The 14,596-nt window shown below is 49.8% G+C and overlaps 4 protein-coding genes across 8 annotated transcripts; 3 read left to right on the forward strand and 1 right to left on the reverse strand.

Annotated features, from left to right (window-relative positions):
• The first annotated feature begins 2,232 nt into the window (after positions 1-2,232).
• Positions 2,233-5,494, forward strand: LOC120652325 (sanguinarine reductase-like). Its single transcript, XM_039930109.1, has 9 exons — positions 2,233-2,668; positions 2,994-3,106; positions 3,193-3,246; positions 3,349-3,433; positions 3,988-4,093; positions 4,448-4,534; positions 4,614-4,711; positions 4,806-4,915; positions 5,249-5,494. The coding sequence occupies exons 1-9, from the start codon at positions 2,386-2,388 to the stop codon at positions 5,312-5,314; spliced, it is 1,002 nt and encodes a 333-aa protein (XP_039786043.1). The 5' UTR covers positions 2,233-2,385; the 3' UTR covers positions 5,315-5,494.
• A 102-nt stretch (positions 5,495-5,596) lies between these two features.
• On the forward strand, positions 5,597-7,566 carry LOC120652326 (probable diphthine methyl ester synthase). The gene is made up of 6 exons (XM_039930111.1): positions 5,597-5,928; positions 6,030-6,157; positions 6,297-6,544; positions 6,743-6,782; positions 7,036-7,127; positions 7,203-7,566. Exons 1-6 carry the CDS (start codon positions 5,770-5,772, stop codon positions 7,394-7,396), a joined length of 861 nt encoding a protein of 286 aa, XP_039786045.1. The 5' UTR covers positions 5,597-5,769; the 3' UTR covers positions 7,397-7,566.
• Positions 7,567-7,699: 133 nt separating this feature from the next.
• On the forward strand, positions 7,700-10,459 carry LOC120652327 (probable diphthine methyl ester synthase). Its single transcript, XM_039930112.1, has 6 exons — positions 7,700-8,089; positions 8,221-8,345; positions 8,860-9,089; positions 9,520-9,559; positions 9,836-9,927; positions 10,100-10,459. The coding sequence occupies exons 1-6, from the start codon at positions 7,940-7,942 to the stop codon at positions 10,279-10,281; spliced, it is 819 nt and encodes a 272-aa protein (XP_039786046.1). The 5' UTR covers positions 7,700-7,939; the 3' UTR covers positions 10,282-10,459.
• Positions 10,460-10,529: 70 nt separating this feature from the next.
• Positions 10,530-14,083, reverse strand: LOC120652324 (protein IQ-DOMAIN 14-like). Of its 5 annotated transcripts, none has more exons than XM_039930107.1 (5): positions 13,827-14,083; positions 13,182-13,332; positions 12,747-13,052; positions 12,293-12,526; positions 10,530-11,599 (listed from the first exon to the last, which is right to left on the reverse strand). In XM_039930107.1, the coding sequence occupies exons 2-5, from the start codon at positions 13,272-13,274 to the stop codon at positions 10,772-10,774; spliced, it is 1,461 nt and encodes a 486-aa protein (XP_039786041.1). In that variant the 5' UTR covers positions 13,275-13,332; positions 13,827-14,083; the 3' UTR covers positions 10,530-10,771. The 5 variants fall into 5 exon arrangements, with proteins under 5 accessions (XP_039786041.1, XP_039786042.1, XP_039786040.1 ...); XM_039930108.1 differs by having other exon boundaries at positions 10,530-11,593; positions 12,747-13,055; XM_039930106.1 differs by having other exon boundaries at positions 10,530-11,596; positions 12,747-13,055.
• Between the last annotated feature and the right edge of the window lie 513 nt (positions 14,084-14,596).

Here is a 14,596-nt window from a genome sequence, read left to right on the forward strand (position 1 = left end):
AACCGAAGTTTTTCCCTGCCTTACCCGGATACTCCGGGTATAGGGCCGGATACTCCGGACCCCATTGCCCGGAGCGTCCGGGTGCTGTTTCCGGGCTGAAAAATTAGGGTTGCCCGGAGTCTCCGGGCATATACCCGGAGTCTCCGGGTACCCTTTCGCCCAACGGCTATTTTTGAGCTGAAGACTATAAATACTCACTCCATACCCCTTCAGCCCTCTCTCTTGCCCCTTTGGACGAACAGAACTCAAACCTAAGCCAAAGAGAGCTCCTTCACTCTCCCTTCTCCATTCTTGAGTGATTCCCTTGAGGGATTTGAGTGAGAAGCAAGCAAGAGCAAGGATTCAAGCGAGTGAGCCTCATTCCCATCTCTTGAGCGCTTGGTTTTGGTCAAGCCCGCGGATTCAAGTTTGTTACTCTTGGAGCCTTGTGCTCCTAGACGGCTAGGTGTGCTTGTGATTGCTCAACCAAGGTTGTGAGCTGCACAAGAAGTTTGTAATCTTCATTCCTCGCCGAGGAATCCATAGTAAGTAACCTTGGGCTTGAGAGGTGATCTCGCCCTTGGGAGAGGAGCATAGGGGTTCTTGAGCACCATCTCTCGAATCCTTCCTCAACGGAGACGTAGCACCTTCGGGTGTGAACTTCGGGAAACAATTCCTTGTCTCCTTTGTCTTAGTTTACTTGATTTCGTTGTCATTTGCTTGTAAGACTTCTTTTCTAGGGTTTGAGCTCGATCTACTCACTCACGAGTTTCTAGTGAACTTCGTTTGTTGGAAATCAACCTTAAGGAACCCCTGGTACTCTTTATCTAGCTCGATCTACTTTTCTTACAGAGATACTTGCTGTTTCGTTTCAGGTTGTTCAAACCCGGAGACTCCGGATATAGCTCCGGATACTCCGGACCACCAAACCCGGAGTATCCGGGATAGTCTGTGTCTGACTCTTTTGTTAAGTGTTTTTAAATTGCAGATTGCCTATTCACCCCCCCTCTAGGCATCTTAAGATCCTTACAAAATGGATCTCCACCCCTTTTCGTCAAACCTCTGGATCTGACAAGTAGGACCTTCGTGAGGAGTAAGGTGGGCCTAATCTTAGTGAAAAATATTTTCAATTCTTTCAACTCTATATAAGAGATATATAAGACTAGTGGAGATGTACGTGCTACATGTATATATTTAATTTTTATTCCATCAAGCAACGATGTCATTTATTTTACTTTCAAAAATAATACACATCTTTCTTTTCTTTACATAAAATAATAAAATCAATTATTATTCTTCTAAAATAAATAATGACGCTAATTATGGATGAATGCATGCGCAAAGGAAATATAAAGTGAGTGACAAAGGAAAGTATTACGCGGGTACAAGAGGTGGATATAAAAAATTGCTGATGTAAAAAATATTAGGATTATGGTGGAAAATATTAATAAAACCAAAATTCCCCTTTTTTGTCAAATATTTTGTCCTGACAAATGAGGTCTCTGTGAGGAGGTACGTTAGGCATAATTTTTGGTGTTTTTCACTTTTTTTATAGATTGATTGATGATGATGACGACAAGATAAATTATAGAATAGGTAGATAGATTCTTTGTAAAAAGGGATTTCGATTCTTTAAATATTTATAATTTTTTATTTATAGAATAGATAGATAGATATGGAAGCTCAGCTGCTTTTTTTAAAGATGAAGCTCAGTTGAGTCTCGCGTCTCGTCAAGCCATTGGGTGCAGATTCAATTACATTGTCCCATGATATTTCCGTGACATTGAGTCAATAATATGTAAAACTCATGTATCCACAGTGACTTAGGTGCTGTTTGGTTCTATGAACTTTTTTAAAGTTTATGTCACATCAAAAAAAATCTTACTATTTTAGAGTATTAAATAAAATCTGTTTATAAAATATTTTTGACAGCTGAGTGCTAATTCGCGAGACAAATCTAATGAACTTATTTAATTTATAATTTGCTACAGGAATGCTACAATACCATCCGCTAATCATAAATTAGTATACTTTATTAGATTCGTCTCGCAGTTTAGTCCTAGGATTATGCAGTTAGTTTTATAATTAACTTTTATTTAATATTTCTAAATACTAAAATTTTCTTTAATGTGACATAGACTAAAATTTAGCCCTCAAATCAAACAACCCCTTAATATCACGGGTGCAATGTCACCGAATCAGAGCCACTCACCCTAACGGCCCCACCGGGGCGTCCAACGGCTGGCTGGTCTGGGGCCAGGTGGCCGCCGCCACGTCGCGTGGCTCGCGTCGCCGCCCCCGCCCCGGCTTCCCTTCCGATATCTCCTCCCGCCGCCGCCGCGCGCGCGCTCTCGTCATCTCGTGCTCCCGTTGGTTTCTCTGCCCGGTGTTGCTCTCGGCCCCACGATGGCGGTGGCTTGCTTCAACCCCATGCTCTCGCCGCTCATCCCCGCGCCGCCGAGTGGGCGCGGAAGAGCGGCGTTCCTGCGGGTGCGTGCGGCCTTCCTCGCGCCGCTCGCGTGCGGCGCGGTGGTGGGTCGCGGCAGGTGGCGGCTCGCGGCGGCGGCCGATCCGCAGGCCGTGCAGGAGCAGCCGGCGCGGACGGAAGTGTCCGGCGAGACCGGCGCCGCGGGGGCCTCCGAAGCGTCCTCCAAGCTGGTTCTGGTCGTTGGGGGAACCGGCGGCGTTGGTAAGGCAGCAATTTCTCTGCTCTATGTTCCAGCATTGCTAGTATTTTCCTGATCGGAAGTAAGATGTCGTGGCAAATTTTAGCTCTAGACCGTAAAGCTGCAGAGCCCTTTTTATCTCTGATGAATTTAACAATATCCTAGTGTCCGTTACCGACTTTGAATAATGTAATGCGATATACCAAACGTTGTAAGACGATGAATGGTGTGTTTGTGTTGCATTGCATCTTACACTTTTTCCGGCTTGTGTTGCTGTGTCCTCCAGCAGTAGTTCTAGTGTTGCTTGCTACATCAGTTGGCAAAATATTAAATGAGTACATCTTGCAGGGCAGTTGGTTGTAGCATCATTGCTGAGCAGGAAGATCAAGTCAAGATTGCTCCTCAGAGATCCTGAAAAGGCAGAGTCTCTATTTGGCAAGCAGGATGAGAGTGTGCTGCGGGTACATTGGAGCTTCAGCATTGTGTCATGACTTGAGCGATAGTGATTCCTGCCAAAGTGCTAATACAGGTTTATCTTTTATGACAGGTTTACAAAGGGGACACAAGAAATCCTAATGATTTGGATCCACAAATGTTTGAGGTTGGACTCCTCTGTTTCTTTGAGTTCATACAGTTTATCTGTTTATGAGCGATATCTCTGCGATGATTGAATAAATCAAAATATAGGGGTCTCTTTTCATAGGGAGTTACACATGTGATATGTTGCACTGGAACTACAGCATTTCCGTCAAAGCGCTGGGATGGAGATAACACTCCAGAACGTGTAGGTATGTACTGCCTGATATCATGAGCATGAGCATCAGTAGTTTATTTATGTAATCAAACACTATGTACCCATGATATTGCTTCTCCTGCTTAAATGACAGGATAGTTCTACCATTTCTTTAAAAAAATGTACTGCCTGGTATTCTGCAGTTGAAGTTAAATCACCCAAGATGCTGCAGTAATGCTAAAATAAGAACCTGCACTTAAAATTCTCTTACTTAAATACTCTCACAAAAATTAAGGTATCTGTAAGAATTTTGGGGATAATCTTGATGGAGCTTAGAAGACTTTCAATTCCAGACGAGGCAAATAAAAAAATAACTGAAATGTTTCTGTGATACAGGGTTAATGAGTTCTTTGCTTGTCTCAAGTACTAAGCATCCATTTTAGTTTTTTTAATGTACATTCTGCTGCTCAGATCATGCATGCATATTGATGACTATTGCTATACCCATGTTTATCACATATATAAGCAAACAAAGTCAGTGATTAATTAGTAGGCAAGACACTGTCTTACTGCTCGTTCACTGATTACACACACATTTCCTGTTCATAGACTGGGATGGCATCCGAAATCTTGTTAGCGCCCTTCCACGGACCATCAAGAGGCTGGTTTTCGTGTCATCCATCGGTGTTACAAAATACAATGAAATACCTTGGAGGTATACCTTATAATTCTTAGGAAGAATTCCAGTATTTACAGTTGAACTTCACGACATCATAGTATTCTAAATGATATGATACCTGTAAAACAATATGCAACACATGTCTTATGCGTAAACCTCTTGTTTTAAAAACAGCTTATATGTGCAAAATCATACTAGTTTATTTTGCAATTAACTTTCTTTCAGCAAGTCAAACCTAATATTCTTTGTGCCGACTCAACACTCTGGCTTGTTAATTCCACTGTTTATGTCTCTGTGCCTTTCACCCTGATATTTCTGTATTCCACTGGGCCCTATGTTACATTGAATCGTAACCTTGGTTCTTAACCAATCATGCTATGCATTTTTCAGTATCATGAATCTCTTTGGTGTGCTCAAGTACAAGAAGATGGCAGAGGACTTTGTCCGCAATTCCGGCATACCATTCACCATTATCAGGTTCATCTCATGCACAGAAAATTGTATCGGTGGACGCATCATTGATATATTATTCTGATGTGATACGAGCTGTTTGCAGGCCTGGAAGATTGACTGATGGGCCCTACACTTCGTATGATCTTAATACACTTCTTAAAGCTACAGCTGGAGAGCGACGAGCAGTAGTCATAGGCAAAGGTTATTCCTTTTGTTATTCACCTGCATCTTATGATGATTTTTTTAAATAAGTTTTTTCAGCTCTTCTAACACTTGTTCATTGTTAACCTACTAGGTGACAAGCTTGTGGGGGAAGTTAGCAGACTGGTGGTGGCAGAGGCCTGCATCCAAGCTTTAGATATTGAATCCACAGAAGGACAGATATACGAGATTAATTCAGTGAAGGTATTCATTTTTTTCGATCGGGTACAATTGGTTATCGATGACTATTTTGAAAGACAGATATCTGAGAATTCATGTGATTCAATTGCACAAGTTAAAATTCAAAGCTACTAGTTAGCATTTTAGATGGCTAATAAAGATTGAAACCGTGGCTTAATCACAAGGGCGCTGTACCAAACCATGGCTACCATAAATTTTGCTCCCTTCAGACTAAAATTTTTAGCAGAATTGCATGCCAAAATGGACCTCAGTAGATATGCGTCTTTGCTATTTTTTTCCTGGTAATTAATTGCAATCTGTTGTATCTTCAACTGAGATGGACACAATGTACTTCAGGGCGAAGGACCTGGGACGGACCCCGAGAAGTGGAAGGAGCTATTCAGTTCTGTCCAATCAACGTAGTGGCACCCGGTGAATCTCTATTATACATACACTGTATACTAGTATACTGTAGCGTACGTAATTCCGTAGAAGCAGCACATGTAATCCCATTGGCCATTGAGCATTATTATAGCCACCGTGGACAGAGATTTGTATCATCAATCAACTGCGAGTAGCAAAGAATATCTGGTCGCTTGTGTACATTGTGCTGGGGCTGAGCCATGCAGGTGTGGCGAACTGGCGATTGCCTCTCGAAGGGGATCGCATTGCATCTGCGATCTGCCATGGAGGGAGGGAGTGGGTCAGCGAGGAAGGGAGACCTCGCACTCGCAGTCGCGGGCCGCAGGAAACGTGCGCCGCGCGAGACTCCAGATCGGATCGGGTCGGATACATAAGCCGTTGGATTCACCGACGCCGACGACTCCGACCGCAGGTGAGGAGGGAGAGAGCTAGCAACCGCGCCGCCGCCAAGGCAGATGCTGTACATCGTGGGCCTGGGGCTTGGCGGCGAGCGCGGCATCACGGTGCGGGGGCTCGACGCCGTCCGCCGCTGCGCCAGGATCTACATGGAGGCCCGCACCGCCCTACTCACCTTCGGCGTCGACGGCGACCCTTCCAGCAGGCTCACCAAGCTCGTGCGTGTTACTTTCTCCTCTCGATGACCCAACGGCTTGGTCGCCGCGAGGACCCAACTACTACTACTACTACGCCTCCGTTGATTTCTCGTGCTCTGCAGGAGAACCTGTGCGGGAATGCGGTCACCGTCGCCGGCCGGGAGATCGTGGAGGGGGAGGGCGGCGACCAGATTCTGCGCGAGGCCACCGGCGCCGACATCGCCTTCCTCGTCGTCGGCCACCCCTTCGGGTAACGATCACTATGCTCAGCTCCTTGTATGCCGATGAGTTGATGGTCGAATTGGCTGCCGGATGGCGACCATGGATTTCAAGTTGTGTTTGGTTTGTGAGTCGACTAGTTTCCTTTGATTCTCTCCTTATTCGTTCAGTTCCGACGAGCCCTCCTGCAAGGCCACATACACTGATCTGGTTGTTCAAGCCAAGGAGCTGGGGATCGTGGTGAAGGTGATCGACAGCGCGTCCGTCCTGAACGCAGTTGGAGCCTGTGGGCTGGAACTCCACCGCTACGGAGAGGCCATCACCATACCATTCTTCACAGAGACATGCAAGCGAGACCATTTCTACCAGACGATTGTGAACAACCGCTGGCTCGGCCTCCACACGCTCTGCTTGCTAGGTTCGCTGTGCTTTGCTTTCTCGTTTCACCTTTTCATCATTGTCGATACTCAGCATTATTGAGAAAATACGCAGTTGACCATGAACATCTATGTGTGTTATCAGTATAACCTTCTCCTCTACATGTGCCTGATTCAGTGTTATTATCATTATTAAAAGGGGAATAAAAGAAACACTGATCGACCATTATTCACTGCAGATATCTATGCAAAGGAGCCGATATCCGAGTCTTTGATCAGGTAACTTCGCATTTTTTGTACTGGCCATTTAGCATGTAGTATTGTTTGTTTCCCACGGTTCTCACTACCAAACAGTGTACAACTACATTTCTCTGAGCTTGTGCACTACGAACAATTAGCTTGCACTTACTTTGTCCCAAAGACATTCTCAATGCCATATGCGATAAAAGAAACTGCCATTTGTCTCGTTTTATGCTTCTATTTGTGGGAGATCTTTCAATTCCATTCTATGTAATTTGGTCTTCACCTGCAGGGGAAATAAAGTGTACGAACCCCCAAGATTCATGACCGTGAACACCGCAATCAGCCAGCTTCTGGAGGTGTTAGAAATGCGTGGAGAACCAGGTAGACTCTCTAAAAACTGTTTTCCTCTTTTATCGATCACTGGTCTCACTGTTTGGTATGCTCTTTTTTTTACAGAGCCGGCATATGATGAGGATTCACTATGCATAGGCCTGGCTCGCCTTGGAAGTGATGACGAGAAGATCGTCGCTGGACCTATGAGGAAACTCGTCGACGTAGATTTTGGTCCACCCCCTCACTGCCTCGTCGTAGTGGGGGAGACCACCCAGGTGGAAAAAGGGATGCTACAATTTTACATGATCAGGTCGTAGCCAGCGATCTACAGCCTACACTGTTTCGACTTACTGTGGAACGAATTATCTCTCGAATCAAGTGCTTTCTTCGGAAAATTACAGCATCCCATCTCAATCTGTTGTAGCTTTATTTTCTCTTAGTGAAACTTCTTTGTCTGGATGACTGGATGGATGGATCTTCTTTTCTAGTATGTTGGTTGCTTGGTGCCCTGGAGGCTGGAGCCTCGCCAGAGAATGGCAATGGCCGGGCGGTGCTTCACCGCTTGCAGTCGGAGAACTCGGAGGAGCGTGTATCCCCCTCCCGTGAGCCGTTGGATCGAAGCCCGACGGCCCGAATTCGAATGCTTTAGTTAGGGCTGTGAAAGCACACGAAGCTGACTAGTCGGACAAACCCACCCCGAGCACGCGAGCCGCCGCCGCCGCCGGCGGCTGCACACCAGAGCAAGGCAGCGCAGATACCTTGCTGCCGATCCTCCTCGCCTCCTCCTCACAATTCGCTGGGTTCAAAGCCGTATACGGCGAGGCTTGGCTCCTCCGGCCGCGGCCCCGTCCTCCGCCGCCATGCTGTACATCGTGGGCCTCGGCCTCGGCGACGAGCGCGACATCACGGTGCGGGGGCTCGACGCCGTGCGCGGCTGCTCCAAGGTCTACATGGAGGCCTACACCTCCCTCCTCTCCCTCGGCCTGGACCCCGCCGCGCTCGCCAACCTCGTACGGGCTCTCTCTCTCCCCCTCTTCTGTCGTCCGCCCGCCACCTGTTCGAGCAAATGCCCGCGTGGCTTGTTCGGAGAGCTGTTGCTCACAGTCACTGGCGTCGTCGCTCGCCCGTGTGTTGCGTGCAGGAGAAGCTGTATGGGAAGGAGATCACGGTCGCCGACCGGGAGATGGTGGAGGAGCGCGTCGATCAGGTGCTGCTCGAGGCTGCCGACACAGACGTCGCCTTCCTTGTGGTCGGCGACCCGTTCGGGTAACAGTTGATTTGCTTCTTCTTTCTTCTTCTTCTTCTTGAGTTGGTTGTGCCAGAGTGTCTGTAGATGGTTGGTGCGGGCTCATCTCTCAAATAAAGTTCTGGATACAAGTGTCTGTAGATGGTATGGTAGGTGCCCAGGAACATGAGGATACCAATGATGGAGCACAAACCGAGCACTGTCATGCCATAATCGTGCATTCTCAGATGTCACTCAATAGAAATGTCTTTTAGGCTTAGAACTGGTTGGTTGTGTCTCCTTGAGGCTTAAAATCTGTTCACCATGCCAGTTCCATATCTATACATGCTAAATTTATGTGCACATATTTACACCTAGCTTTGTTTGAGTGAACAGGTAGGCAAGTACTTCTTTGTTTTCTGCTTATATGTACATATGTACAAACACAGGTATGCCATTGCGCATGCTTGAAGTTTGATTGGGATTGCTTGTAAAGCTTTTGTTAGTGTTATGAGCTGATCTCTTCTCTGTTTTTCATTGGGATGAGATTTTCAGGGCAACTACACATACCGATCTGGTTGTTCGCGCCAAGAAAATGGGGGTACAAGTGAAGGTGATTCACAATGCATCCGTCATGAATGCAATTGGAGTTTGTGGGTTGCAACTTTACCGCTATGGAGAGACTATCTCAATACCATTCTTCACGGAGGAATGGAGACCAGATAGCTTCTACGAGAAGATTCAGAATAATTCCAGGCTTGGGCTGCACACGCTTTGTCTACTTGGTTTGTGATTCTTGCTCGACCTTTTCAATGTTATCTTAATTCATTGTTAACAAGAAAATAGGCAAGTGGTCATAGTTTATGGCCATGTGTAATGTGCCTTCTAGGTAAATCGCAGTACATGATGTACTGATGAGTGATTAGATCTTGATTCTTGTAACTGGTAAGCAACGCTCAAACTATTAGACTGCCAGAAAATTAAGGTATAGTTTTGTTCAGTCCCTCATCTATGTTATTTAAAGCAGAAGATATTTCTTATTATGTTTGTTTCGGTTGTCTCTATAAGAGTAAAATGACATACATCGAACCAAAGCTTGAAAACCTCTACTTTCTCTTTTTTTCTTGTACTGCTATAGATTTTTTCTTGTAACTAGAGCCTAGAGGGCTTGATTTTGTGTCATCATTATTAAAATAGCTGATTGTGTGAATGTAGATATCCGTGTAAAGGAGCCAACATGGGAATCTTTAGCCAGGTAATATAGCTTACTTTTTTAGGCGAAAATATAGCATACTTTGCTATCTCTGGATTATCATTCTCACTACCTCGGAGTGCATAACTGCATCCTAGTGAGGATCAATTTGGCACTGAAAATGTTCTGTCAATACATTTCCTCTCAAGGCTTGCTCAATGTTCAGTGAGATGCAATGCAAGCGGCCCTTACTTGCTGTTGTTTGGTTTGTATTTTTCTATTGGATAGATGATAGATACATCTTTTGCTCATAAATTTACTTTTGGTGTTCACTTGCAGAGGTAAAAAAGTCTATGAACCACCAAGATTCATGACTGTAAACACTGCAATAAGTCAGCTTTTGGAGGTGGAGGAAGCGCGTGGGGGATCTGGTAGAATATCTGAACCTCCTTTTCTTTAGCTGGCTTTCTCTGAGAAGACCTTTTTTTTTGCCAAACAGTAGCTCTTATGCCTGTTAGAAGAAATGATGTATATATTCTTGCTAAACAAATATAGTACTTTTCCTTGGTGCCCCATTAATTAACAAAGATCATTTGCTTCCAGCATATGGCAGGGATACACTGTGCATAGGAGTGGCACGCCTAGGAAGTGATGATCAGAAGATTGTTGCTGGGCCTATGGAGAAGCTACTAGACGTCGATTTTGGCCCACCCCTTCACTGCCTGATCATAGTGGGAGAGACTCATCCATTGGAAGAAGAGATGCTAGAGTTTTACAAGATGTAGTAGTTTCAGAAGTTCTTTCATGTGCGTTTGACACTTCGTATTGATGGAAGGGAGTCATTGGACAATTTCCCTGTCAAAATTGTTCGATCAATAGCCATTCTGTCACTTGTTGTCGAACTGAGTACTTGCATCCAGATGGATGCCCTCAAACAAAATTTTCAGGTTTGCTCCATCTCTACAATTGGGTGCAGTAGTAGTTTGCTGCTTCGATACAATTATACAAAGAACAAATGAACAAATATGGCAGGTGGAATGCATTTTCTTCTCAATGCAAAATACTTTTTGACTGCTCATATAGTATCCGTTCTTACATCATGGTGCTGGTCACCTGAGTTTGTAATTCATGTTACGTTGTTGCATTCCATTACTGAATACTTGAACAGTTGAACCCTTCTGTCAAGAAAGGTGAACAAACAAAAGAATGGGAGCAGGGAATTGTATCTTCACAAAAGAGGAGTGTAACGAAGCAAGGCACTCTCTGTAGTCTTGTTCACCGGACTGGGGTGTAGTGCTCCATCTGCAGTTGGTGCAGCGCGGCCTCGGAGCCGAAGCTGTGGTGGCTTGGCGACCTCCGTGAGCGCGACCGCGCCGGCGTCATGGGGCCCTTGGCCGCCACCCGCAGCGCCCTCTGCGCGGCGGGCGGCCTGGTGGACCTGGCGAAGCCCATGTCGCTGGCGATGGAGGGGATGGGCGACATGGACGGGATCGGCGAGAGCATGCGGTCGGCGAACGGGAAGCAGTGCTCGGAGAAGGCGTCGGCTCCGGCGAAGCGCTCCTTGGGCGTGCTCATGGACCGGAACTTGGCCTTGGCGGAGGCCGTGGACGCCATGTACCCCGGGAACGTCGCCGGCGAGCACGGCGCGGCGTCCTCGTAGAAGTAGTCGCCCGCCCGCGCCGGCGCGCGCCTCGGCCGCACGAAGGACCGCCGCGCCGAGCAACCGAGCCCGTCGGCGTCGCCGCCGCCGAGGCCGGCGAGCGGGTCGACGGCCCGGCCCGGCGTCTGGCGGCCCCTGGTGGCGGCGGCGTCGTCCCTGCTGTAGGGCGACTGGTGCGCCACGGGGACGTCCTTGTCGAAGGGCGGCTGCGCGCCGACCCACTCCTCGAGCCAGCTCCAGCGGCGGTGGAGCGCGTCCGCCTCCTCGTCCCTGGGCAGCGGCGGCCGCCGGACGCCCAGCCGCTCGCTCTGCAGGGACGCGTACTGCAGCGCGCGCACGCGCTTGAGGGCGGCCTCCTCCCGTCTCCGCATCACGGCGCGCATCTCCTCCTTGGCGAGGATGCTGCTGTCCCACCCTTTGCTGCCCGCCTGCTGCTGCTGCTGCTGCACCAGAGAGACCAGCCAAATCGTCAGCCTGGAGAATGCCATACCAACAGTGCGCACGCACACCGAGCGCAATCCACCACTGCGCACGCGTCCGTCTTGCTGCAGCACGTAAACGAGCACCCGCGGCCGCGGTCCACAGCTACTGCTACCAATGCCAGTACGAGGCCGCGGTCCACACCCTGCCTGCACAGAGCCAGAGCCACAGGCACAGAGAGAGCGGCGGCGGCAGGCTGGCCACGACGCAGCACGGCTGGAACTACTCCGGACGCGTCGAAAAAGGCCTGTACTGCTCGCGGCCCACGTGCACGGCGACCCATGGCGAGCGACGCCGCGCCGGCAGACGTACGCGGCGCCCACGCGGGGGTAGGTCCGGTCCCGGGACACGAGGCGTCCTCAACCCCGAGAGGAATCATCAATCGTCGCGCGCACATCATACGCGCATGTGCCGTGCGCTCGCATCGGGCGGCACGCCGACGGGACGTGCCGCGGGCGCCGGCGCGATGGATCGCCCGCCGCCCGCTAGCCAACCCATCCTACTCACATGCCGCGCATGTGCGGCGCCAATCATTCGCACGTTGGCCGCCACCGGCGGCCCCGCCGCTTCCGGCAGCCAGCGGAGAGCGGGGGAACCGCCTGGAAGAGGAGCTTCCCAGCTCCAGCGACGCAGGGCAGGACAGGTGTGGGACTTACGTGGACCGCGGCGGCGTAGAGCTCCCGGCCGCGCGGGAGCAGGAAGGCGTCGTCGTTGCCGTCGAGCGCCGCCGGGTGGTCGGGGCCGCCGGCCCGGGAGCGGTGCCGGGCCTGGATCCTCATCAGGGACTCGAGGCCGCGCAGCGTGGCCGCCGTCTGGCGCCGCACCGCCTGCCCCCGGATCAGCGCCTGCAGCCGCACCAGACCCTTGAGCGCGCGCAGCGCCCGCCGAGCCTGCACCCGCCGCGCAGAGCGACCCACAGCGTCAGTCGGTGGCATCGCCACCACCAAAAGCATGGCAAAAAGCGGTCCAATTCACGTAGTAGTGAAAAATGCGCTGAATTCGCCAAGATCAAAGGCTAAATTTTCACACGGATCGAATTTCCAAAATGAGAATTTGCATTTGCTGGTTGCTGCACGAAACAAGAACCGGTCAACAGGCTCGGGCACGTACCAGGTACCCGCGGTACGCCGATTGGATCAAGACGGAGGCATGCTCCTCCTCCAGCTCCCGCTCCCGCCCGGCCGGCGGGGCCGCGGCCTGCTGGCCGGTGAGGCGGACGACCTCGGCGGCGGCGTGCGCGGCGGCGACCGCGGCCTCGGCAGCCGCCGCGGTGGCGAGGGCGACGGCCACGGCGTGCTTGCTCTGCTCGTCCTCCGCCTGCCTGATCTGCAGGTCCGCGGCCGCGGATGTCGGCGCCGGCAGAGCGAACGACTGCTGCGTCCTCAGCTTCCCCGGCAGCCACCGCTTGCTCTTCGCCTTCTGCGCAGGAAACGATTCATCATGCGCCCGCCATTGCCACGGATACCAATCAAACAAGCTTGTTTTTTTCGATCAAATAGAAGGCTAACACGCTGAAATTTCTCAACACAGGAGGCGTGATCGAACCTTGTCAGGTTTGGGTTTCTCCTTGCGCTCGGAGGAGGTGAAGAGCCGCCTGATGCGCTCGAACCAGCTCCTCCGCCTCTTCTCCTTCTCCATGCCGCCGGGGGGAGTGAGAGTGGCTAGTACTACGCTCTGTCTGCCGAGTGACGACTATCTGAAGCAAAGACGGACATAGGCATCAGCACCACACACCCGACATGCAAAAGAAAGCTCGAAAAGGGAGGGAACGAAAAAGAAAGAATCAAGAAGCGGTGGTTCGCACGTCTCGATCGCGAGATCCACGGAAATATGGACTGAAAGTGTGGCAGGACGACGACGCTTTGCCGGGAACACAATCCACACCCTCCGTGCCCGCACGAATCAAGAAATCGGTAAGGAATTTCTGTCCCAAAACCCAACCAAAAAAAAAATCAAGAGGGTCTCGCTGGATTCAGGATCTCTGTGGTGCCCTAGCCAGACGCCAGTAATCTGAACGACGAACACCTCTGAACGAAGCAGAAGAAACAAGCAAGCAGTCAAACATGACAGGAACTCGGCGCCCCTGCATAAGCTGCTCCCCATCCGGATCGAGAGGGATTGGGAGACGCGACAGAAGAGGAAGAAATCGCCGTCGGGACAAGAAGAAGCCGAAACCCATCCATCGAGTACCTGCTTGTCCAGACTCCCGTTCGGGTCTCGAGGGGATCCAATCCAAGAGTCCCGTCGCTCTCGGTTCCCCGCGGAGAGCTAGCTGGACAGCTGAGGACACGGGATGTCACGGCGAGGAGGCTCAGATAGCCACCAAGCTGTCGCGCTCGCGCTCACTCTCGCTCTCGCCACATCTAAAGACTGAGAGGACAGAGGAGAACAAGGAGGCCAGTGGGAGGCCAGCAGGCCGTGCTCCCCATCTGAGGGATAGATAACCCCACACAACACACATCCACTCGAGAATCTCTCGCGTGCCCAATTTATACATGGGTGGCACGTTTGCAGAGAGCGAAAGAGAGAGGAGCCCTCGAGATTGGGCAACTTCGCGAGGCGCCCTTCGCCTTCCGCATGTGGGTTTGCCCCGCTTTGTTATTTGACTGACGGTATGGGGAAAGAATACGAGAATGCAGGCGACCTATTAATGAGCTAGTTAATATGAATGGCAGAATGAGCATTTCGATGAGTCTTCGAATTCCAGCAAATTCAAAGGGTTTTTTTGATTGGTGAGGCCAGTAGTACCGATGAATGTTATTGTACAATTACCAAGGGATTCCATTACTAAGAGTGTAATCTTGTAAACTGGAGTACTTTCATTTCATGAAACTCCCTCTCTTTTCTCATTATAAATTACTCTGTCTTATCACCAAATTTACAAATGTACTCCTTTTAGGACAGCCTCAATGGGAGTTTCATAAAGAGTTTCATGACATTAAATACCATCATTTTTGCTG

The sequence above is a fragment of the Panicum virgatum genome, chromosome 9K, assembly GCF_016808335.1.
Source record: "Panicum virgatum strain AP13 chromosome 9K, P.virgatum_v5, whole genome shotgun sequence".
Taxonomy (NCBI): Eukaryota; Viridiplantae; Streptophyta; class Magnoliopsida; order Poales; family Poaceae; genus Panicum; species Panicum virgatum.